The 26669-nt window shown below is 41.0% G+C and overlaps 1 protein-coding gene across 6 annotated transcripts in view; it reads left to right on the top strand.

Annotated features, from left to right (window-relative positions):
• The window catches only part of RARB (retinoic acid receptor beta), a 985731-nt gene that overhangs the window by 917086 nt on the left and 41976 nt on the right, over positions 1-26669 (top strand). For all 6 annotated transcript variants that reach the window (XM_069730000.1, XM_069729996.1, XM_069729999.1 and 3 more), the window contains one exon: positions 7952-8128. In XM_069730000.1, the coding sequence (XP_069586101.1) occupies positions 7952-8128 (177 nt within the window). The remainder of the gene's footprint in view (positions 1-7951; positions 8129-26669) is intronic.

Consider the following 26669-nt stretch of genomic DNA (forward strand, 5'->3'; position numbering starts at 1 on the left):
TCGTGAAAAAAAGAGGCAAAAATTGTTTGAATATCTGAACAAGAGATTTTTTTTAGAAAAACCCATGTATGAGAGAACCTGAAAATGTGACTGTTCCGGAACGGAGGAGGAAAATGGCCTGATTCTCAACTGGTTATAGAGCTTTGCTACATGACTGAGAATGTTTAGCCAAACCAGAGTCTCATAAAGGAAAGACACGTATCTGTAGTGTATGTGCTTTTGCTCCTCATCAGAGCAGGATACTGTTTGGCTTGTTGAGAGGATTTTGATGTAGGTCCTTGGGGTACTGTGGTGACCACAAGCTGGCATAGGGAAAGCAATAAGCAAGGTGCCTATAGGGGGTACAAGAGAGTCAGCTTTCTTCCTACTGGATTTTCTGGAGAGCTAATTTGCATAAAGTGGATGTTTTGCATGGAATAAGACCCCTAAATTAATTAATGCAGTTATATGCAGTGATTATACTCAGACTAAACACGCTTCCATCTGTACTTTTAGAACATTAGAAGGGATTTTCCTCTGTAGGATTTGTGCTTGTGAGTTTTTTTGTGACATAGCTATCCCATAGTGGCTGTACAATAGTGCAGTGTACTGTATTTGCACAATAGAATAAATAAATATTTGTATACAGTGCGTGAAATAAGTATTGAACACGTCACCAATTGTCTGAGTCTCAGACCCCAGTGCCATTTACGGCCCTCGATAACCTTTTATCAGGCCCCCGAGCAGATTCTCAGGGACCGCATTCTTGGGCAGGGAACTGTATTTTCATTGCCACCAGCTCATTAATTTCTTCTTGCTCTGTTAGCACACACATGCAGTGTTCACTACTGAACACTGAAGGGCATGCAATGAAAGATTATGTCCTGAAACCAGTGCCAGAGTCAGGATGTATTTTGTGGGTGGAGTTTGTACAGCCCCCAAAGGATGGTATAAATATCCACATGGCCCTTGGTAGAAAAAAGATTCCCCACTCCTGGTCTAAGTAAATATATTTCTAAAGGTCCTATTGACATGAAATTCTCACCAGATGTCGGTGACAATCCATCCAATACACACAGTCAAATATATCAAAATATAGATATCCATAAATTAAGTTATGTGTAATAATGAGAAATGACACAGGGAAAAAGTATTGAACACGCTTACTGATTTTTTTTTTACTTTTTAGTACAAAAGTCTATGTTGGTGATGACCGCTTCAACAACTAGTTGCATGCAATGCTCAGGTGTTATTTTGACCCATTCCTCTACACAATCTCTCTTCAAATCTTGAAAGTTTTGTGGGGAGTTCACCGTGATTCCCAAAGCAGAACCAGACAAGCCCACAATGGGATTTCAGTATTTATCAACTTTACACTACTCTACCCATCCTTGAATTTCTATTATAAGGTTTGATAAAGACCAGGGACATGGTCGAAATGTTACCTTATGGAATAGTTTGCATTTCTCTACCGCAGTGAAGCAATTTTCTTTATTTGGTGATTGAAATAAATCCTTTTTTTGCAAATTATATGAGACTCTGAGTGCGACTGTTTATCCTCCGGATTACGGTCAGCAGCATATGAACCCCACACAGCCTCCCCATGGCCAGCATCTGAGGCCCACATAGCCTCCCCATGGCCAGCATCTGAGGCCCACATAGCCTCCCCATGGCCAGCATCTGAGGCCCACACAGCCTCCCCATGGCCAGCATCTGAGGCCCACACAGCCTCCCCATGGCCAGCATCTGAGGCCCACACAGCCTCCCCATGGCCAGCATCTGAGGCCCACACAGCCTCCCCATGGCCAGCATCTGAGGCCCACACAGCCTCCCCATGGCCAGCATCTGAGGCCCACACAGCCTCCCCATGGCCAGCATGAGGCCCACATAGCCTCCCCATGGCCAGCATGAGGCCCACACAGCCTCTACCCATGTCCATGTTAAGACCTCCATAGCCTCCCCATGTCAAGATCCCCATAGCCTCCCTATGTCCATAAGACCCATAGAGCCTCCCCATGCCCATCCAAACATCGCATAAACATAAATTAAAAATAAACAAAAACCACATACTCACTTTTCTCCCGTTCCCATGGCGCTCTGCTATGCTTCTGTCTCCGATGCGCTGACTCTCTGCAGTACACAGCTGATATGATGTCATTGCGTCAGCTGTTTCACATGCTGATTGGTGGAGGAAGTGGCCGGAGGTCCCTGCTCCACCAATGCATTCAGCGTGGCTGGAGAGTGACTACGGAGACTGCGGGAGGAGACTGTGGGCGAACAGAGACTGTGGGTGGGTGGAGACTGCGAGCAAGCGGAGACAACAAGTGGGCCACTGTTTTCAGCCCCTCGGTTGTCTCGGACCACGGGCTTGACTGGAACAGCCAGAGGGCCGGATGTGGCCCCCGGGCCGCACTGTGCCCAGGCCTGCTCTAGATCCATTTGACAGATTTCACAAAGCAGTATAATGGGGAGAGGAGTTTTTAATAAAATTAGATAATTGACATTCCCAACAACCTGTGTGACCACTGAAACCAATGACTGACCTAAGCGGGCTCATTCACACAAGTAGACATGGACATGATCAATGCAGCACCGAAGACAAAAGCACCAGCCATATGGAATTCCTCTGGGAAGTGATGAATATATATATATATATATATATATATATATATATATATATATTTTTTTATAATATTATTGTTATTATATATTTATTTTCTAGCATCTTATTATTTAATGGAATTTCAATTCTTCCAGCCAATAATTTGTTTGATGTAGGAAAAATTCCTTAAGCTCAGTTCCCACAATGTGCATTTGCTGAGTTTATGATTGTTGCAGATTTTCTTTAGCTATTATCTAAATTTGGTTACTTGTGTTTTTTTATTGTTCTTGTGAGTGCGTTCTTTTTATTGATTTTTTTTACTCTGCATTTTTTGTCTCTTTTTGGTATTTTATGTTATACATAAAGCTGTTATGTTTTTGATATTTCCCGGTGTTTGGATTTGACAAAACTTTGATAATAAAGTCATGTGCGGATTCACAGAGCAAATGCACAAAAAACGCACCTGAGTTTTTTACCTGCAGTTTTCACATCTAATGTAATTCTATAAGGAAAATCTGCAGATACAACTCAGTGTACTTGCAAGAAAAACTGACATGTTGTGGATTTCCAACACGGGCTGTAGATTAAAAAAAAGCACATAGGGCACAAGATTTCTATAAATCCCATCCCCCTTGCTGGAACTGCATTTTTTTAGACTCACTTATATAGCGCCATTAATTCCGCAGCGCTTTACAGACATCATCATCGCTGTCCCCATTGGGGCTCACAATCTAGAGTCCCTATCAGTATGTCTTTGGATTGTGGGAGGAAACCGGAGAACCCGGAGGAGACCCACGCAAACATGGAGAGAACATACAGTCTCTGTGCAGATGTTGTCCTTGGTGGGATTTGGACCCAGGACCCCCAGCGCTGCTGTGCTGACCCCTGAGCCTTGGCATTGTTGGCACATGCAGTAGACTCTGCATATAACCTCGTGTGCAACATGAGATCCAACTAAAATGCGCTGAAATTTTAGTTAAAAAAAACCCCAAACACCTTTTTAACCCCCAATATTATGTGTTGGATTACAACAGCAGATTGCCTGGAATATAGATGTGTCCCACCTCTGTCTGGCTTCTGGGGTTGGTTATTACATTTGCATTTTGTGTGGGATACTGTGAATTATCTGTAATAGAATATGTGTCAAACTCAATGGCATGATAAAGTAATCTCATATAATACTGATGAATATTTTCTTCACACTAGCTGCTTTCCTGCAATGTCTTTTTTCCAGATGGATAAACTATTGCCAAATGATTTCCTGCTGTAGGCTCCGCATTGTGTGTATCTCTTTACCATGCACTATTTCTATGGACTGGATAAACTGGCTATTAAATTTAATTACAGCCCGAATGACTGCACATCTTGATTTTTCTTTCCCTTCCCTGATCTCATTTCCTCTTGATGGGCTGCATTTTGCCCAGGTCTTTCAGGATTAAATAAAATAAATCTGAAAAATGTACAGGCTCCCTATACTTGGGGGAATGTCTTAAAGGGCAGGGAGGCAGCGGTTAACCTGCCACCCCCAGGCTCCAGAAGAGGCATTCCAGCCCCCAGAGCTGTGCCTTGGTAAACCTTGTGTGAGTCCTTAACCTGCACACTCCCATCACAAAGCTGTGATTTTTATCTGCTGCCATGACCGTGGTACTCTATGATGTAAGCGACAGGTTTATTCTAGCAAGAAAGGCAAAGGAATTGTTAGTGAAGCTGTTTCCATACATCCGTCTTACACTGATCTTGACACGCCAAGACCTCTAACAACTGCGCAAAGGCAAGTTTATACCTAGCGCCATCATCATCATAATAGACCTAATATCTTCGGCACTTAGTCACATAGATGGATGCTTTCAGTGCACCATCCCGCTGATGCTCACTGGTATTTAAAATTGCATTTCCCATTCTTGCTTTACTTAATAAGACATATTCATAGCGGAGAGCAATAAGATGCGGCACCGCATACACCCACATTTTTCTAGACGTGCATGGTTGTAATCTAGAATGAGGCCACATGATGACATGTTTCCCGCGACATTGAGATTGCGGTGTCATAGTGCGATATCATATCTAATGGTGTGACATAGTGACCCGAGTCCCAAATGTCTCCAACTATGTTGGATTCTTTGTTGCTGACGACAAGCGAATCACTTACCATAGACTTAAAGGGAACCTGTCACCAAAAAAATGCAGTCCAATCCGCAGGCACCATGTTATAGAGCCGAGGAAGTTAAGCAGAATGGTCTATAGTTTTGTCTGAAAAGGTTCAATATAAACTGTGTTTTCATCATTTAATCCTCTGCTCTTTCTGGGATTTTTGGTCCAGTGGGCGGTCCTATCTGTCATTGACAGTTATACAGAGAGCTGTCAGTCGCTGATAGGACCGCCCACTGGACCGGAAGTCCCAGAAAGAGCTGAGGTTTAAGTGATTAAAGCACAAGTTATACTGAATCTTTTCTCACAAAATGATATCAATCTACTCAGCTCCCCCTGCTCTGTAACATGCCTGCAGATTGGACTGCATTTTGATGGTAACACGATCCCTTTAAGTGCAAGTCACGTGTGATTTGGGTGTCTTAAAAATAAACCCTTTGGCGCATAATAGCACTGAAATCAGAATTTGGGAACTTGTCTTAATTAGTTAATTGGAGGGCTACTACTGCTAACATGTTACATGATTATGACTGTTCACCTCTGTATTTGTCATTCCATTGTTCTGCTCAGTCAGCTAAGCAATGAAGTTAGGGAAAATGTCAGATCCACCACACGATGGACACCATTGACTATCATGGGTCCTGTCGGGTTTTATCTAGTATGTATGGCTGCATCTGCATTGGTGCCAAATTTCTCAATATTGAAGTTGTTCATGTGTAAAAATAACATTTAATATATTTGGTTGCTCCATTACACCGTTATTTTCCTTTGAAGACAATGGAAACATCTTCATATAGGGATACATGTAGTTTAAGTAATATGCAAGGTATTAAAAGAGGCCTAAGGTTTTTATTACCCTTGTATTAAAATGTGAAACGGCAATTGGCATTGTCCTTCTTCTCATGAATGAGGCATTCACATCACATCATAAATCGTGTGTCTATAAACTACTAACAATGGTTTATTACTTTTGTATTCTTAGTTTTACTACTTTTATATCTCTCCATCGCGTTTCCCTGGAATGCTGCGCCTTTCACATTCACAATCACTCTTGCTGTCATAACTGACTGACTTCATAACTGCTGTGGCTGCCCCAACTTCAGCTGCCCCAACACTCACCCTTTGTGCCTTTGTTCCCTTTCAAACTTTTTATGAGGTGGGCCGTATATATGGAGCATGATTGCTCTCTGGGTCCTATTAAGCCAAAAATTACTTTACTTGGAAAAGACAGTGCAGCTTTTCTCTGTCCTGGAAGGGAACAAAAGGCTCAGAGGGTCACCCGTTGGACACCTATCTGATATGTGGAACTATCTGGAGCTATGCTCTCTATTCTTTGCTCTACTCTTTCCTTTCTAAGAATTTGAAGTCTAGAGGTTTTCAGATACTAAATTTGGACAAGTGTCACCCTGATAAAATGACCTTGCAGCCAAAATTAAAAATGGTACTACTTAGGCTACGTTCACATTTGCGTTGTTGGGTGCAGTGTCGTCGACGCAACCCACAATGCATGTACACAACGCAGCGTTTTATGACGCATGCGTTGTCATAAACTTGTAAAGTTCTGGAATTTTGGCGCAGGGAAAATGCTACAAGTAGCGTCGTCCGCGCCCTGTCTGGTGCGTCAAAGTGACGCATGCGTCGTAAAACGCATTACAACGCATACCGGCGCATGTCCATGCGCCCCCCATATTAAAGATAGGGGCACATGACGCATGCGTAGGTTTCCGTCGACGACGCTGCGCCCAACAACGCAAATGTGAACGTAGCCTTATGTCACATATAACCAAACCTTCCTGTTGCTCTTCTTTTGAACAATTTTGCCACCATTCCTCCATTTTTTAAAGATGGAAATATGGCTCCAGAATGGAGCAGTCAAAAGAAGTGAGTATGTACACCTGTACAGGCACATTCTTGATTTAAACTGGAAAATAAATTGCACACTCTATTAAAAAGAATGAGTTTGTTTTAATAAAAGGCCCAGACAGGAGTAAAATCATAAAAGAAGCATTGCCAGTTCCCAATTTCCCTACTTCTGTTCCAGCGACGTCCGGTCCCCCTGCATCTTCTCCTTCCTGACACAAGGACATGTGAACTGTTGCTGGCAATAAAATGACTGCAGCAGTCCTATGTCCCTCTGTTAGAACATTCTTGTTGCTGCAGGCAGTCAAGATCGGCGGAGAGCTGGGCTGAATTGGAATGGGAGAAGTGAAGGGTGGTCGGTAAGGCGAGTATTGCTTCTTTTATATTTACCTATTTTCCTAACCTAACTCAATATATATATATATATATATATATATATATATATATATATATATATATATGTATATATGTCTCCCATCTTGGTATTTATGTGCCGTATTCTGGTATACAGCCCCCATCCTGGGCTCCTTCCTGGTCTATATTCCCTCATCTTGGTATATGTGTCCCTCACCCTGGTATGTATGACTCCCATCCTGGTATATATGTTCCCCATCCTGGGCGTAATCCTAATATATATGTCCCCCATCCTGGCATATATGTTCTGCAGCTGTTCTTTAGCACCTAATAAAATAAATGATTCTACTCACCTTCCTACGCTCCCACACTGCATGTTGTCCTCTTCTATATCCAGCACAGGAGCCGGCAGCTGACTTCAGCGTACAAGCGACGGGCACAGCCAGTGACCTTCGTTAGCTGCCGGACCCTGATTGGCCGGAGGAGTGTATTCCGGTGCAGGGACAATATCAGATTGTCAGGGGGCTATCTCTCATGTCCCCTAGCAGTCAACTGACAGAAGAGGATAGAGTGCAGTGTAATCGGCACAGATATGTACATATTAACACTAGGACTACTGGTATAGTCATTTTGACTACTTACTTGCAGTAGTTCCAGTCGGGGTCACGAGTCCAGTAGTCCTAGTATTAAGGACAGAGCATGGTACTGCACACGCCAATTCACTTTGTATGGGAAGGAGTGTACAGTACCAAATCTGATATTTACCCTAAGAGCAGTTCAGCAATTTAAAGTCCTGGAAAACCTCTGTAGAGTGTATTGAAACATAAGTTATGACACCGGTGGGAATGATACCAGTAGGAACGATTTCTAAAGTTGTAGTTTGATAATATGTTGCATTTATTACACACCTCAAATATCTAGACTCCTACACGTTATACATAATGAACAGACAATTCTAGAACAGTTTCTGAGAAGTTGAACTAACCGTGTTCTCTTTGTGTCCACCAGAATTCCAGTGCTGATCAACGTGTTCGGCTAGACCTTGGTCTGTGGGATAAATTTAGCGAACTTGCAACAAAGTGCATTATTAAAATAGTGGAATTTGCAAAGCGGTTACCTGGATTTACAAGTCTGACCATTGCAGATCAGATCACTCTATTAAAAGCTGCCTGTCTGGATATTTTGGTGCGTATTCATTTTTATTTTATTTCTAATTCACATCACCTTTGAACTTTTTACTAGTCATTGAAGACTTTCCTTTAGTTGAGTGCCTCTTCATAAAAAATGTTTAGCTAATGATTGAAGAATGAATTATTCCTAAATTTCATTCCATAATTCTCAAAATCCATCTCCAGCCAAAAAAGTTAAGACACTAATGAATGGAAATCTGCTCTCACAACCCAACTTAATTCTGCCTTCCTTTCAGGGACTACACCTACACCCTACGTTATCTTGAAAATGGGCAGAGGGTGTAGCCGGAAGGTTCGATATCCGGCCAGTCGGTTTTGATGTTTTTGGCTGGTGATCGACTTTAGGAAAATGGAACCTGCATATTAAAGGATGGCGATTGGTAGAGCCATTGTATGTCTGTAAAAAAAGTCATATATACACTGATTCATCCAGACTGTGATGCTTTTACTAAATTGCTCTTGTTGTGTTGTTGCATGTCATTATTCTTTGTATATCTAATGGAAAAGAAGGTTAACAAACATGTAAATACTCTAAATTCTGCTAAAAGAAAGATTGGTGCACGACCCAAATTAATTAGGTGTAAGATATGAATTACTATTTAGCATCAATTTATTTGATCATTCTTGATCACATAACTGATAGACTAGGTACATGTGTAAAGAAGGCACAGATGTAAAGTATAGAGATAGAGGAACCAGATAAGTAGGGACAGTCTGGACGCAGAGATCAGAATGAAGCTTATATGCGAAACGTGTGCCAAGTATTGTTGAGTACCTAGATTCTGATCACGGATCGGTAATGTACATTTTTGTACTACTTTGGCTAATTTTTGAGCAATTTATCTTTACTTGTCATTGCTCTTTGCCCCTTAGACCTCAGTCACGAGCCTCTCACCTAGCCAAATCAGATCTCATGCTTAGCACTGACGAGGGCCAACAGCCCGAAACACTGTGTCTGCGAATTGAGATACTGATTTGGTTTTTATCCTAAGTCATATTGCACGACTCGTTAAAGGGTTGATTGCAACTTGTAGGATCGCTACTTCCTAAAGGTGGCGCTTCAAGTCCTCTTTCTCTCTGAAGAGGCAATTTGCATGTGTTTAACCAGTAATTTGTGTCTTGCACCTAATTTGCATCCTGTGCCATTATTTAATTTTTGCAGAATTTAGATTTCATATAGGCGCTTATTTAGGACCATACCCTTGGGAGTGTATTTGGCATTATTATGTAAGTGCTACAAAATTATGATAAAATAGCAATCTAAAGCTAAATGATGATGTAACACCAGAACAGCCTCGGCAATATTTCTAGAGAAAATGTAAGACTTATCTGCCAATATTGAAGATTTAGGAACCCTGAGGTATCCTTCAAGCCAGATGGATTATGGCTTTTCTTATTAATCATAAAAAAAATCACACAAATCTCTTCTGAAAGTAAGTGGTCCCTGCTGACCTCCACTTCATCCCCAGTCAGGAGCACTGGTGAATAGGCTCTCATGTATGACATTGATGTATGGCATAAACAGAGGAGCAGGGTAAAACTATCCTCTGTTCTGCAGAGACTGCCCCGAGGTTTTCTCTCTCTGTGAATTCATTCATACTGTACTCTCTTATCACAGTGGCTTGTGTGTGTGGTCCCATTCCACAAGACAGAACCATATATCATTGATTGCATGCCTGTCATTATTGCACTATTACGATAAGTCAACACCACCACCCTCTTAATCCAGTACACATGGGGTGATTTATTACTGAGGACTTTTAATGCGTTATCAGTGGTCAACGCGTGGGCAGGAATTCATACACCCAGAATATAGCAATAGATTTCATTTTATGTACCAACCCATATTGTTTGTCTACATTTCCTCCCAATAATTGCTATTCTCAAGCCTGTATAATATTTTGGGAATTTGCTCTTCTGCTCCCTCTCTCACAGTCATACACACTTGCATGGCTTATAATGACATTCCACTTTTCTTCTACATCCAGAGTGTGAGAAATGCCATTTGTATTTATTAGGTCCAATTGACCTTTTATCTCAGCCTAGTACTAGGGGTGTAACTATATTGGTCTCAGTGGTTGTCATCTCACCCTGGATTTTGGGCCTTGAGGAGCCGAAAAAGTTCTATTGTCCCATAATACAAGACCAATCCTATAAAAAAAAAAGTTAGGCCTCTTTCACACTTCCGTCTTTCAGCTCCCGTCACAATCCGTCGATTTTTGAGAATGCAGGATCCTGCAAAAAAATTAGCATTTTCCCATAGACTTGCATTAGCAACGGATTATGACGGCTGGCCATCCGTTTCATCCGTCGTGCACTGGATCCTGCATAAAAAAAACGGTCCGTCGGGCAGAGAAAACGTTCAGAGGAACTTTTTTTGTGCACATCGGAAAATCGGTCACTGCCTGTGAAAAGCAGGAATCCAGGGACGGGTCCTGTCTGTTCAAACTAAGCATGGGTGGAAGAATTTCCCGTTAGGGAAATTCTCTCTCCCACGCTCTCTTTCTCTTTTTACTATTGATGCTGCCTATGCAGGATCAATAGTAACAAGATATAATGTTAAAAATAAAAAAAATAAAAAATTGCAATATTCTCACCTACCGGCGTTCCCACGCAGCGTCACCGATGCTCCCGGCAGCTAGCGTTACTTCCTAATAATACATTGCAAAATCTCGCAAGAAGTCGCGGTCTCACGAGACCGCGACTTCTCGCGAGATTTCGCAATGTATTACTAGGAACCCTAGCTGCTGGGAGCATCGCTGCGTAAGAACGCCGGTAGATGAGAATACAGCGATTTTTTTTTTTTTTAACCTGGTTTGTGTTGTGTATGCGTTTCTGCAGCGGAAAACCGCTGCAAAGACACATACACAACAGGTGCACATAGCCTCGACGGGTCCGTCAGAAAGACGGGCCCAGTGCACACGTTTTCTACAATCTGCACAAGATCTGTCATCTCAACGTCTTGACGGATCCTGTACAGATTTGGAAGACGGAAGTGTGAAAGAAGCCTTATAGTTGGGGGCCCTGTTGGTGATTTTGTGCTAAGTTTGGTGTGTTTTGAATATAAAATAGAAATTTAGAATTACCGTAGAATAAATTATAATTTGTCCCCTTTCCTTTTGGCTCAAAATATTGTGAGCGGTGTGTTGTGAGATGACCAGCCTTTCAGAAGCAAACAATAATGTCTATACTGTGTCTCTATGTATATGGCCACTCAGTGGCTGTTTTTCCAAACAACTTTATTAACATTTTCAACCAAAACAAGACATAGAGAGAGCAAGGTTAACATAAATGCAATGACATGAAACATTCATGAAGCATAAAAGTAAAAATAGAATAAAATAAAATAACAAAACAATAAATACAGTAAATTCTTATGGAAATATTTCCAGCCAGCGAGGCCATTTTATCAAAAAGGAAGGAAAGCAGCCATTCAGTAACGCCAATTTTTGTTCATAGGATTTATGCAAAGCCAGTTTGTCAATAATTTCTTGTGAACAGGGTATTTTAGAAGATTTCCAAAAAAAAGCAATAGCATTCTTAGAAACTAAAAGCAGATGTATAACAAGTTTCCTAAAAGGTGGAGTCAATTGATCTGCACTCACGGAAAGCAGGGCCAACTGAGGAGACAGAAAAATCCAAACCTTTTAATATAATAGAAATAAGAGATTTCATCCCAAAAAGGTCTAATACGTGGACAAAACCAAAACAAATGGGAAAGGCTACCATAATGTCCACACCACTCAGTGGTTGTGATATATATTGTATCCTGCCAAGGTTTGATACCATCTTGCAATAATGTTTTAGACTTATATTATGAAAAGTTGGAGGCCTTAATGATTTGTGTAGAGATAAGGATGGATACATCTGTTGGATGCTGCCTATCACTTTTCTGTATGGATGTCTCATTCATTAATGAGTCCATCATCGTCCTTCATAATACTAGTACTAGCTCTAAGAATACTGTGCTTCACAGTGGGGTGGCTGCCTACCTAAAACGCATTAACCAGTGGTGTCCATTGAAAATACTGGTATCACATAGTGATATTAGGACACTGTAAGAAAACATTGTTCTCGTTAACCATTGTGATTAGTATTATGTCAGTTTTTGTGTCTCCATACTGGAGTTTTTATTCATGTGATTTTATTAATGTGATTTTCATGTAAACCAATCTGCAGTGTAATGAATAAGTACTAAGATCAGACTGTTCCATTAGAGTCCTAGAAGATCCTCTAGTGTGCCCAGGCTCCAGAATGTAATGGGTCCCACCTACAACAGGATCTAGTAGAAGACAACCCTCTATGATGGGGATTTCAGAGCTAATCACTCGTCACCACTAGGGTCTATTTCTAATGCTTTTTTATTCACAGTGAGGTGCCCAGAATAATTACCGTATACTCATCCACCTTATGGGCAATGTACCACTATTCGGTATAACATCTCACTAGACCGGTGTCCAAACCTGAATAAAGAATGATCTCCAAAGTGGTACTAAATGTTAAATAATTCTTTATTAATAGACAATAAAAACCAAAATGTACATCATAAGAAGGGTCCTGGATCCTATAAAGAGGGACTTAACTACCATAGCATATTCCAAAGCATTGGCCATATTCACAAAAAAATAGACATTTCTTTATCATTGAAAATAAGGTGCAGCCTCTGATAATTCACCTTAGTGGAGTGTGAATTAGTACTCCTAAATGTGGGTATCAATGCCAATCCTTTCAAATATAAGATGTATGCTTCTTTGGGAGGTGTTTCTAATGCATAGATTGAGGGTGTGTTTCAAGAGGACCTCTCTTCAGGTCAAAAGTAGAAAGTTTTCACGCTTATTTATTCACACTGCTTCCAAGTATTCTGTTTTAGTTTTTGTAAATCTGCCATACAATTTCGGGGATATGGGCCTTTTTAATTAGTGTAAATTTTCTAGTCTTTACCTTTACTGTGTTTCCCAAGTCTCTGCAAGCTTCTCTAGAAAGGAGATGAAAAATCAGCTCAAAACGTAAAGGCCCAAATTTCTGGGATCGTATGGCAGATTAGAAAAAAGGTACAATACTCAAATGAATAGAAAGAATAAAATAAGAGCAAACACTGTCGACTTTAGACCTGGTGACAAGTCCTTTTAAAGTTTTCAACATGATCCAGAGATTGAAAACCCTCTATAGCACAGGTGGTAAGTGTCAGGGTATCTTCACACCTGCGTTATTTTTGTCATCCTGCACTATCTTAAAAAAAAAAAACAATGAAAATAATGTCCGTTTCTGATTTTTTGACCCATCATCTGACAGACACCACCAGCTCCCAAGTGACCTTATTATCTATGCAGTGTTTATGATCAGATGCAGTATATACTGACTATGCCCACGCTGATTGTCCTGGCACAGAGTCATTTCCCTCCTGTAGATGAGAAAATGATGAAGCTGGCAACTGTTCTAAGATTATACAACTATATTGTACTAAATCAGATAAGCTTATTATTACTTCCCAGGAACAATGGATGAGCGCACTTACTGCTTATGTTAGTAATGTAATGTTAATAATGCAGATGGTAAATGACACCATCATAAGTTTTCTTCTGTGAAATCCAACAATGGTGTGCAAAATTTTGTAACAAATTACTGCAATATACGTAACAATGCAATATTGATAAATGGGGTAGTCCACCTTTGGGGACAATTTTCTTGTTACTTGAACAGATGTATTTGGGGCTATCCTAGTTAAATGTGCAGGAAAAAAAGAGCCTGGAAAAGAAAAATGGTGAAGATTTTTAATGAAACCCAATTGCAAAAATGATTTTTTTTTTGCCCCAAATACATTAATTTAGTTAACAAAAATGTTCCAAAAGATAGACAATCCCTGTGAAGTGAAAGTGTACTTTGTGAGGCAGCATTTGTCCTTCGATTAATGTTAGTACTGTGTATGACATGCGATAGGACGGAGTTTGGGTGCAAATTTTCCTTAGCTAAACAAACTCATGATGAGTGCAAACATTGTGATAAGGACATACAATTGTCTCACTTTCATATTATAGTGGCAGTCTGCCATACCGTGTGTCCAGAGCCTCTGCCGGTTACCAATGCAATAAAGCGCAGTATAGCCGCATAAGACTTTAAAGAGAAATCATCAGGAGCTTTACAGTCACCAAGATAATTATAATAATTGAGGGATTAAGTAGTCAAAGACCAGATCAAACTTGCCTTACTGGTCACAAGTGGATATTCCATCACTTACTTTTAATCTTTATGTAAACGAGCCTATAAGTTCCTCGGGGGCGGGACAATTCCTGCACAGATCCTCTGCATTTTCCCTAGCCTAACACTACTCTCATGTGCCTGATTGATGTAAATTCAGCACGGGAAAAGGTGTAGGCACAGAAGAAACGTCAATTAAGCCCAACTCTTTGGCACTAGGGGGAAGAATATTGGAAAGGAATTATGCACTAGTAGAGATAATTATATAATGCTGAAAGCTGGTATAAACAACTTTATCCTTCTTCAAAAAATTGAGTGCCAAGTTTATTTCTTATATTTGTTGATACGGGTTGGAGACCCTACTTGAGCACCAGCATCCACCATCTACAGAGTACCGTGTATTCTACATTGAATTGAAAGCTGGTATAAGTCACTGGCTTTATCCCTCATGCCTCCAGCATTTGCCACTTTGGTGGTCTCTAATGAGATTGGAAGTGATGGCTTAGTTTTCTTCGATTACCTGACCGATGAAGCCTTTGACTGGTTGCAGCAGTCAGGTTACTGGAATGGAACATCATCCTAAAAACATGTGTCAACTGACCACTGCTGCCAGTTACAGCCTCCAGTGGTTAGGTGACCGAAGCATGTGTGTAATTACTTCCTGCAGGTTTGTGGGTAGGCCCTAAGAATCAGCATTTATTTGTACCACCGGCAGACCTATAAACAAGGCATAGTGTTATAACGTAATGGCATGTTACTAGAATACATTGTCACTTTATAGTCAGTGGGAATCCCACCTCTGGGACTTCTGACAGTCCTGAAATTGAAAGGGCTACCTACAGTGCCAATTTAGGGCTCCAGTCCATAGCAAGACTCCAGGCCACCTGCCTGTGAATGGAAGTTCTGCTCACCTCCATGCACCTCCATTGTGCAGGTCAAGGGTGACGGCACTGAATCTGCAATGTGGCCCTTTCACTGTATGGACAGTTGAGGTCCCAGAGGTCAAACTCACATCAATCATATGGTTTTGGCATTTCCTAGCGATCTGCCATCACACTATGAGATGGAATGACAACCATATAGATTCCAGATCATGTTAAACTTGAGGAACAACTCAAGAAGAGGGTCCGTAGAAAGGTAAAGATAGAGCATAGCACCAGTTTGTATTACAACACTCCGGCTGAAAGTAGTTTTTGTTATACTATCTCACAGTTGTCAACAGATATTTCATGTTCTTGAGGTTGTGATAAAACTTAAGTACTTTTCTTAGAATGGACCTGAGCCATCATCAGTTGGATAATGATTCCAAGTCTTTCTAACTCGCTGTGATTTTTCACAGAACGACCACACTCAACATCGTTTTAAGGGAACCTGTCATGTTAAAAAAACGTTATTAACCTGCAGGTATGGGGTTAATCTGCAGATTAATATTGTTCTAAAGCTGTGTAGCCACCATGCTGAGAGCCTGGCTACTGGGAAAAAATAAACTTCATTCCTCCCAGCAGCTTCCAGCTTTCAGTCATAGATTCGCGGCCGGCATGGCTTCAGTGACCACTCAGTACATATGGAATGGCGGCTGTAACTGCACCATCGGGCACTGACTGACAGCCGGCTCAGCACTGATGCACTGTAATGCCAGCTGTCAGCTTGAGGGCTCATAAAGACAACCATATTTTCAGATAAAACATTCTCCAAGGAAAAGATTGCAGCATGCATGATTTTCATCCTATATTTGGATGGCACTCGGCCATGCAAGTCAATCGAACTCCACTCGGATGACACCGGTTTCTCAGACTAACAGAATGGACAAGATGGAGACATTTTTTTTCCCCCATCTTCGTCTCATCTGAGAAAATTGGAGCACCCTATGATCACACTGTGATCAGATAATGATTAGCATAATCTGCCTCATTTTCTTGAATGAGAGAAAATGCAGTTAAACCTGCAGATTAACCCGATATTCTCAGGTTATTAGTGTTTGTTTAATGTAACAGGTTCCATTTCAGGGGAATACGTATACAGAAATACCCTATTATTCCAATCAGGTTTTATAATATATGTTTTTTTAATTTCTGATTTTATTGTTTATTTTTAAAGCACCATTAATTCCACAGTGCTATATAAGTGAACAGAATTGCATGCATAAAATAAAGTAAATAAACTGACAGACTGGTACATAGGGATTGAAGACCCCGGCAATATATAGGCTATTTTTTATTTTTCATATCATTATCTTATTTAAAAATAATAATAATAATTTTGCAAATTTTCACACTGGCCACTAAGTCAAATATTAGACTCCTACATCTGTTTATTTATTGGCAGCAAAATGGACGTTGCCAGCAATAAACTGACTTACACCCTGATTTCTTGTATAGAAGAATTATCTTACTATACTCTAATCTGGGCAAAAGTGGCATTATAAGGGTATGTTTCCACAGTCAGTAAATGCTGCGGGTTGGATGCTGCGTACATCTGCACTGGCCAGATGTTTCAGCATAGTGGATGGGATTTGAAGAAATCCCATCTCCACTATGCGTGCAGGGACGCCTCTGGCTTCCCTGCGGAGTCAGACATTCTGCGCATCTTTCAAGAGTGCAGCATGTCAATTTATCTTGCAGATACACTCAGCCTCCACAAGATACATTTTCTGTATAATGGAAACAGGAACACATGGGCTACTTGCACAGTGAACAAGTCTGTATGATCATGTTCACACACCACCAAGAAACCTGAAGACACAAAAGAGAATAGTAAAACCAAAAACACTCAGTTTGAAAAAATGTTGCAGTAATCCGCAAGTGCTAGTAAAAGATGTAAAAAACAGGGTATTTGGTTGATACGTTTTTTGCAAAAAATGTATACTAAGCTGCTCTACCAATCTTCACGGTATACCCTTATCAGAGCAGTCCTAACTAATGTATGCAATCCCTATCTGATGTATTTAAAAACCTGATCATCTGTATATAACCTGTGTGAACAGGGTTCAGAGAGGAAAAATCCATGTGTGCATACAGGGTAGAACAGCTTTTGTGCAGATAGCCCAAGAGGAGTGGTGGAACTCCCCAGTCTTGTAGACACAAGAGAACAATTATGGAAACAGGAACACATGGGCTACTTGCACAGTGAACAAGTCTGTATGATCATGTTCACACTCCACCAAGAAACCTGAAGACACAAAAGAGAATAGTAAAACCAAAAACACTCAGTTTGAAAAAATGTTGCAGTAATCCGCAAGTGCTAGTAAAAGATGTAAAAAACAGGGTATTTGGTTGATACGTTTTTTGCAAAAAATGTATACTAAGCTGCTCTACCAATCTTCACGGTATACCCTTATCAGAGCAGTCCTAACTAATGTATGCAATCCCTATCTGATGTATTTAAAAACCTGATCATCTGTATATAACCTGTGTGAACAGGGTTCAGAGAGGAAAAATCCATGTGTGCATACAGGGTAGAACAGCTTTTGTGCAGATAGCCCAAGAGGAGTGGTGGAACTCCCCAGTCTTGTAGACACAAGAGAACAATTATGGAAACAGGAACACATGGGCTACTTGCACAGTGAACAAGTCTGTATGATCATGTTCACACACCACCAAGAAACCTGAAGACACAAAAGAGAATAGTAAAACCAAAAACACTCAGTTTAAAAAAATGTTGCAGTAATCCGCAAGTGCTAGTAAAAGATGTAAAAAACAGGGTATTTGGTTGATACGTTTTTTGCAAAAAATGTATACTAAGCTGCTCTACCAATCTTCACGGTATACCCTTATCAGAGCAGTCCTAACTAATGTATGCAATCCCTATCTGATGTATTTAAAAACCTGATCATCTGTATATAACCTGTGTGAACAGGGTTCAGAGAGGAAAAATCCATGTGTGCATACAGGGTAGAACAGCTTTTGTGCAGATAGCCCAAGAGGAGTGGTGGAACTCCCCAGTCTTGTAGACACAAGAGAACAATTATGGAAACAGGAACACATGGGCTACTTGCACAGTGAACAAGTCTGTATGATCATGTTCACACACCACCAAGAAACCTGAAGACACAAAAGAGAATAGTAAAACCAAAAACACTCAGTTTGAAAAAATGTTGCAGTAATCCGCAAGTGCTAGTAAAAGATGTAAAAAACAGGGTATTTGGTTGATACGTTTTTTGCAAAAAATGTATACTAAGCTGCTCTACCAATCTTCACGGTATACCCTTATCAGAGCAGTCCTAACTAATGTATGCAATCCCTATCTGATGTATTTAAAAACCTGATCATCTGTATATAACCTGTGTGAACAGGGTTCAGAGAGGAAAAATCCATGTGTGCATACAGGGTAGAACAGCTTTTGTGCAGATAGCCCAAGAGGAGTGGTGGAACTCCCCAGTCTTGTAGTCTTGTTCCTGTTTCCATAATTGTTCTCTTGTGTCTACAAGACTGGGGAGTTCCACCACTCCTCTTGGGCTATCTGCACAAAAGCTGTTCTACCCTGTATGCACACATGGATTTTTCCTCTCTGAACCCTGTTCACACAGGTTATATACAGATGATCAGGTTTTTAAATACATCAGATAGGGATTGCATACATTAGTTAGGACTGCTCTGATAAGGGTATACCGTGAAGATTGGTAGAGCAGCTTAGTATACATTTTTTGCAAAAAACGTATCAACCAAATACCCTGTTTTTTACATCTTTTACTAGCACTTGCGGATTACTGCAACATTTTTTCAAACTGAGTGTTTTTGGTTTTACTATTCTCTTTTGTGTCTTCAATTTTCTGTATAATGTATAGGATGCGGTGATTCCCCATGGTTCAATGAACACATTCGGAATCAACCGCGTTCAAAAGTCGGCAGCGCTTTGGACGGAGTGGACGTGTACTGGGTCCAAAGTGCTGCCAATACTGACCGTGGGAACATACCCTAAAGGAAGGGATCGGAGGTGAGCTGTGACATCAACTAATGTAAATGGTGGATGTGTGTTATCCACTGTATATAGAGGTGTTACATTTATTTGTAATCCTATCTGTGATGATAATAAGACTGCTGAAAGGTGAGTAATAGTGATGAGCGAATATACTCGTTACTCGAGATTTCCTGAGCATGCTCGGGGGTCCTCCCAGGGTTTTTTATAGCGCTCTGAGATTTAGTTTTTCTTGCCGCAGCTGAATGATTTACATCTGTTAGCCAGCATAAGTACATGTGGGGATTCCGTAGCAACCAGCCAACCCCCACATGTACAGTCATGGCCAAAATTTTTGAGAATGACACCAAAATTATATTTTCACATGATCTGCTGCCCTCTGGTTTTTATTAGTGTTTGTCTGATGTTTATATCACATACAGAAATATAATTGCAATCATATTCTGAGTACCAATAGGTTATATTGACAGTTAGAATGAGTTAATGCAGCAAGTCAATATTTGCAGTGTTGACCCTTCTTCTTCAAGACCTCTGCAATTCTCCCTGGCATGCTCTCAATCAACTTCTGGACCAAATCCTGACTGATAGCAGTCCATTCTTGCATAATCAATGCTTGCATTTTGCCAGAATTTGTTGGTTTTTGTTTGTCCACCCGTCTCTTGATGATTGACCACAAGTTCTCAATGGGATTAAGATCTGGGGAGTTTCCAGGCCATGGACCCCAAATCTCTATGTTTTGTTCTATGAGCCATTTAGTTATCACCTTTGCTTTATGGCAAGGTGCTCCATCATGCTGGTAAAGGCATTGTTGGGCGCCAAACTGCTCTTGGACGGTTGGGAGAAGTTGCTCTTGGAGGACATTCTGGTACCATTCTTTATTCATGGCTGTGTTTTTCGGCAAGACTGTGAGTGAGCCGATTCCCTTGGCTGAGAAGCAACCCCACACATGAATGGTTTCAGGATGCTTTACAGTTGGCATGATATAAGACTGGTGGTAGCGCTCACCTCTTCTTTTCCGAATAAGCTGTTTTCCAGATGTCCCAAACAATCGAAAAGGGGATTCATCAGAGAAAATGACTTTTTGCAGAATATCAGTCGGTCCCTGATGTTTTTTTTAGAGAGAAGTGGCTTCTTTGCTGCCCTCCTTGAAACCAGGCCTTGCTCAAAGAGTCTCCGCCTCACAGTGCATGCAGAAGCACTCACACCAGCCTGCTGCCATTCCTGAGCAAGCTCAGCACTGGTGGTAGTCCGATCCCGCAGCTGAAACAGTTTTAAGATACGGTCCTGGCGCTTGCTGGTTTTTCTTGGGCGCCCTGGAGCCTTTTTGACAACAATGGAAGCTCTCTCCTTGAAGTTCTTGATGATGCGATAGATTGTTGACTGAGGTGCAATCTTTGTAGCTGCGATACTCTTCCCTGTTAGGCCATTTTTGTGCAGTGCAATGATGGCTGCATGTGTTTCTTTAGAGATAACCATGGTTAACTAAACAGAAACAATGATACCAAGCACCAGCCTCCTTTTAAAGTGTCCAGTGATGTCATTCTTACTTAATCATGACTGATTGATCGCCAGCCCTGTCCTCATCAACACCCACACCTTTGTTAATGGATCAATCATGAAAACGATGTTAGCTGCTCCTTTTAAGGCAGGACTGCAATGATGTTGAAATGTGTTTTGGGGATTAAAGTTCATTTTCTGGGCAAATATTGACTTTGCAAGTACAGTAATTGCTGTTAAGCTGATCACTCTGACATTCAGGAGTATATGCAAATTGCCATTAGAAAAAATGAAGCAGTAGACTTTGGAAAAATTAATATTTGTCTCATTCTCAAAATTTTTGTCCATGACTGTACTTATGCTGGCTAACAGATGTAAATCATTGAGCTGCGGCAAGAAAAACTAAATCTCCGAGCACTAAAAAATACTCGGAGGACCCCCGAGCATGCTCAGGAAATCTCGAGTAACGAGTATATTCGCTCATCACTAGTAGTAATATTAGACCAGGCAGCCAGTGTGAAAATTGCAACATTTCTGTTCACATATATTTTTCACACTGGCGGCTAGGGTATATATATGGGATTTTTTCCCCAGTTATATATATATATGGCAAAAATTAAGACACCACTGCAAAATTTTCAGTTTGATTTTTCTCTTTATAGGTATATTTTTGAGTAAAATGTAAATTGTTCTTTTATTCTATAAGCTACTGACAACATGTCTCCGAAGTTCCAAGCAATAAATTTTGTATTTTCTGAAAACGAGAAATTGTCAAAATAACAAAAAAAATGCATTGCTTGCAGACCTCAAATAATGCAAAAAAACCAAGTTCGTAATCATTTAGAAACAACAATACTAATGTTTTAACTCAGGAAAAGTTTAGAAATCAATATGTTGTGGAATAACCATGATTTTTAATCACAGCTTTCATGCGTCTTGGCATGATTGCCACCAGTCTTTCACACTGCTTTTGGGTGAGTTTATGCCACTCCTAGTACAAAAATTTAAGCAGTTCTTCTTGGTTTGATGGCTTGTGGCTACCCATCTTCCTCTTCCTCTACATTCCAGAGGTTTTCAGTGGGGTTCAGGTCTGGAGATTGTGCTGCCCATGACAGGGATTTGATGTGGTGGTCCTTCATCCACACCTTGATTGACCTAGCTGTGTGGCATGGTGCATTGTCCTGCTGGAAAAAAAAAACAGTTCTCAGAGTTGGGGAACATTGACTGAGCAGAAGGTATCAACTGTTATTTCAGGATAACCTTGTATGCGGCTTGATTCATATGTCCTTTGCAAAGAATAACCTGCCCAATTGCAACCTTGCTGAAGCATCCCCAGACCATCACCGATCCTCCACCGAATTTCACAGTGGGTGCAAGACACTGTGGTTTGTACGCCTCTCCAAGTCTCCGTCTATCCATTAGACAACCAGGTGTTGGGCAGAGCTGAAGATTAGACTCATCAGAGAAGATTACCTTACTCCAGTCCTCTATGGTCCAATCCTTCAGGTCTGTGGCAAACTTCAGCCTGGCTCTACTTTGCTTCTCATTGATGAAAGGCTTTTTTCCTAGCTTTACATGATTTAAACCCTGCCTCTAGGAGCCTGTTACGAACTGTTCTTGTTGTGCACTTCACCCCAGCTTCCATTTGCCATTCATTTTGTAGGTCACTTGATGTCATCACACTCGGCCGGTCTGTAGCTTTGTTGTCCCCAATGTCTGCTGCTTGACCTTGTTGTAATGGTCTGCGATCTTAGAAGTTTTAAGGATGGAGGCAACATGACGCTCGCTGTGTCCCTCTGCTAATAAAGCCATAATTGAGCCCTTCTTTTCCTCACTCAAGACTTTTCTTTTCAACTCCTGTGGAATAGTTAAAAGTTATTTTTTTCATTCCAATTACTTTTGGGATATTACTAGCACTTGTTTTGCCATCCAGCTTGTCCTATTGCAGGAAGATTGTGAACACCACAGAAGTGTTTTTTTGTACTTTCCTTCGTTAAATAAAATTTGGTTCAGGTGATCCCCTAATCAGAAGCACATTAATGGAATGAGGTGTACTCTGGTTGGAATTCAACTGACACTGGAATGGAATGGCTGTCAGACATGTAGAGAAGCTGAGCTTTCTAAAACTGTGCGGTGGTCTCTTAATTGTTGCCAGAGTTGTGTGTATATATATATATATATATATATATATATATATATACACATATATATATATACAGTGGGGCAAAAAAGTATTTAGTCAGTCAGCAATAGTGCAAGTTCCACCACTTAAAAAGATGAGAGGCGTCTGTAATTTACATCATAGGTAGATCTCAACTATGGGAGACAAACTGAGAAAAAAAAATCCAGAAAATCACATTGTCTATTTTTTTAACATTTTATTTGCATATTATGGTGGAAAATAAGTATTTGGTCAGAAACAAAATTTCATCTCAATACTTTGTAATATATCCTTTGTTGGCAATGACAGAGGTCAAACGTTTTCTGTAAGTCTTCACAAGGTTGCCACACACTGTTGTTGGTATGTTGGCCCATTCCTCCATGCAGATCTCCTCTAGAGCAGTGATGTTTTTGGCTTTTCGCTTGGCAACACGGACTTTCAACTCCCTCCAAAGGTTTTCTATAGGGTTGAGATCTGGAGACTGGCTAGGCCACTCCAGGACCTTGAAATGCTTCTTACGAAGCCACTCCTTCGTTGCCCTGGCGGTGTGCTTTGGATCATTGTCATGTTGAAAGACCCAGCCACGTTTCATCTTCAATGCCCTTTCTGATGGAAGGAGGTTTGCACTCAAAATCTCACGATACATGGCCCCATTCATTCTTTCATGTACCCGGATCAGTTGTCCTGGCCCCTTTGCAGGGAAACAGCCCCAAAGCATGATGTTTCCACCACCATGCTTTACAGTAGGTATGGTGTTTGATGGATGCAACTCAGTATTCTTTTTCCTCCAAACACGACAAGTTGTGTTTCTACCAAACAGTTCCAGTTTGGTTTCATCAGACCATAGGACATTCTCCCAAAACTCCTCTGGATCATCCAAATGCTCTCTAGCAAACTTCAGACGGGCCCGGACATGTACTGGCTTAAGCAGTGGGACACGTCTGGCACTGCAGGATCTGAGTCCATGGCGGCATAGTGTGTTACTTATGGTAGGCCTTGTTACATTGGTCCCAGCTCTCTGCAGTTCATTCACTAGGTCCCCCCGCGTGGTTCTGGGATTTTTGCTCACCGTTCTTGTGATCATTCTGACCCCACGGGGTGGGATTTTGCGTGGAGCCCCAGATCGAGGGAGATTATCAGTGGTCTTGTATGTCTTCCATTTTCTAATTATTGCTCCCACTGTTGATTTCTTCACTCCAAGCTGGTTGGCTATTGCAGATTCAGTCTTCCCAGCCTGGTGCAGGGCTACAATTTTGTTTCTGGTGTCCTTTGACAGCTCTTTGGTCTTCACCATAGTGGAGTTTGGAGTCAGACTGTTTGAGGGTGTGCACAGGTGTCTTTTTATACTGATAACAAGTTTAAACAGGTGCCATTACTACAGGTAATGAGTGGAGGAAAGAGGAGACTCTTAAAGAAGAAGTTACAGGTCTGTGAGAGCCAGAAATCTTGATTGTTTGTTTCTGACCAAATACTTATTTTCCACCATAATATGCAAATAAAATGATAAAAAAACAGACAATGTGAATTTCTGGATTTTTTTTTCTCAGTTTGTCTCCCATAGTTGAGGTCTACCTATGATGTAAATTACAGACGCCTCTCATCTTTTTAAGTGGTGGAACTTGCACTATTGCTGACTGACTAAATACTTTTTTGCCCCACTGTATATATATATATAAGATTGAAAAAAAGGAACAAAAGAATATTCAGAAAAAAAAATTCACGTAAAAACATGATTTAATCAGGTTATTTTCTATTGACACATTCCCTTTAATTCATGTCCAGCAACAAAAACGCTATCCTGTAGATGAAGAACTTCTTGCTCAATGATATTATCTCACTGCTGCCGGAGGGAGTCGATATTTTCCGGGCCTAAATGACTATGAGCAACATTTGATTAACGAGGGGAATTATTTGTGTTATTTTAATTAACAGCCATGTGTGAATTAATAGAACTTTGGCCTAGGAAGGTGACTGTAATAGCACATTTAGCTTTGTGACTCCATTATTGACATGGAGAGCCCCCTGGGAATCAGCACAGCATTTTTCCCGTGCTCTAATGTGTACGTATATGTATATTTGGTGGCCCTTGGCTCGAGTTTCCCAGGACTAAAATTCAAAAGCCATGGGGCGTAGATCTGAGGCTGTTACATGGCTGAATGCTTTCATATTATTGTGACTGAAATGTATTTTTCTGAGTGAGCCCACACCTTTCAGTGACCCCCTATGATTTATTGACCCCACTGTCATCTTCTTTCAGTCGGCTCTGTCTGACATCCAGTGTTTGATTTCCTCGCAGTGGCTAACAAGATCTCACAGATCTCTGTGCCTCTTCTTTGTTGGGCTTCTCTTGTGAAGGGAGCGCCACACTCTTGATGAAAAATGAAGAGTTTTGTTCGTGCAGAAAGGGGGAGCTTTCCATGGCCAGGCCAGCTGGAATGTGTGACTGATCTGCTGATTCTCTCCTGCGCCACCATTCTTGTGCTTGCCATGGGAATACAGCAAATGGTTGCCTACCAGCCCTCCCCTCAATGGCCACATGGCTCTGATGAAAAAATGCCAGACCCCTTGCCTTCATATCGGTGATTACAAAAAAATTTTTGTCTCTTTTTTCGAGCCAGTGGATTCTATAACCTGACGCTATGTCACAATTTTCAATAGCTGTGCCTGATTAGGTATTCTGGGGAAAATTGAAAAACCCGAGTAAACTTAGGGTATGTGCAGACGATCATTAAACGCTGCTGCTTAGACTCCGTCCAAATCATGCAGCCGCAGGGACTCGAACATAATATACGAGAACGCCCAGATGCTCGGAGAGCACCTGAGCGAGCGCAGATAAGACGTTATCCAGCACATTCGCTCACAGACATATTCTAGCATCTCCCATAGCATCTCTAGCATCTTTCCCGTGTCCGGGAAAATCTGATGTCACTCTGATAAAACTCTGATCAGGGTCATTGAACCTTTATTCTCAGATGTGAAGAAATCGGTCTTGTGAACCTACCCTAAAGAATGTATGAGTAGATTTCAGATAAAGTAGCTTTCTCTCACCTGATCCCCCTGTACAGTATCACCACTGTAAATAAATGTTTCCTTCTAAGTAGATTTACTTCTGGATAGGACTTGGTAGATAAATGAGGATATGTCCTAGATTTATATCTCTTAAAGGGGTTGTCCATCTTTGCGGATAATGTGACCAGACCTGCACATCAGTCTTGTCCTATTGAAAGCCTCACATGAGAAATCTGCTTTTCTATTGGAGGAGGCTGATGGACAAGTCTGGTCACATGCTGTTCCACCAGCCGCCATTGTATGGTCTGGAGAGCTGTGTAGTCTGTGAGGAAAGCTGCAGTAACAAGAGCAGGAGGAGAACCTGCCATGTCTGTACAATAGTAAGAGCCACAAATCATGTCCCAACACATCTGATACAATAAAGATAATGTGGCCTATCTGCAGCCAGCAATGGACAGTGTAATACAGCGGCTATAGGAGGCAAACGGTACAAAATGTTTATGAAGCCCAAATGCAAAAGTGATTTTTAGCCCCAATTGCATGCATTAAATAAGAAAAAATATTGTCCCCTTTAAAGAGGAGCTCTGCTGTTCTTGTCTATATATTTGCTTCCATGCTGTTTTTTGATAAATATATTATTATTATTATTATACCGCCATTTATTCCATAGCATTTCCATGTGTAAAGGGGCATGCATAGTAGAAAACAAGTGCAATAATCTTAAACAATACAAGTCAGCCACTGGTACAGGAGGAGCGAG

This window comes from Ranitomeya imitator, chromosome 6, assembly GCF_032444005.1.
Source record: "Ranitomeya imitator isolate aRanImi1 chromosome 6, aRanImi1.pri, whole genome shotgun sequence".
NCBI lineage: Eukaryota > Metazoa > Chordata > Amphibia > Anura > Dendrobatidae > Ranitomeya > Ranitomeya imitator.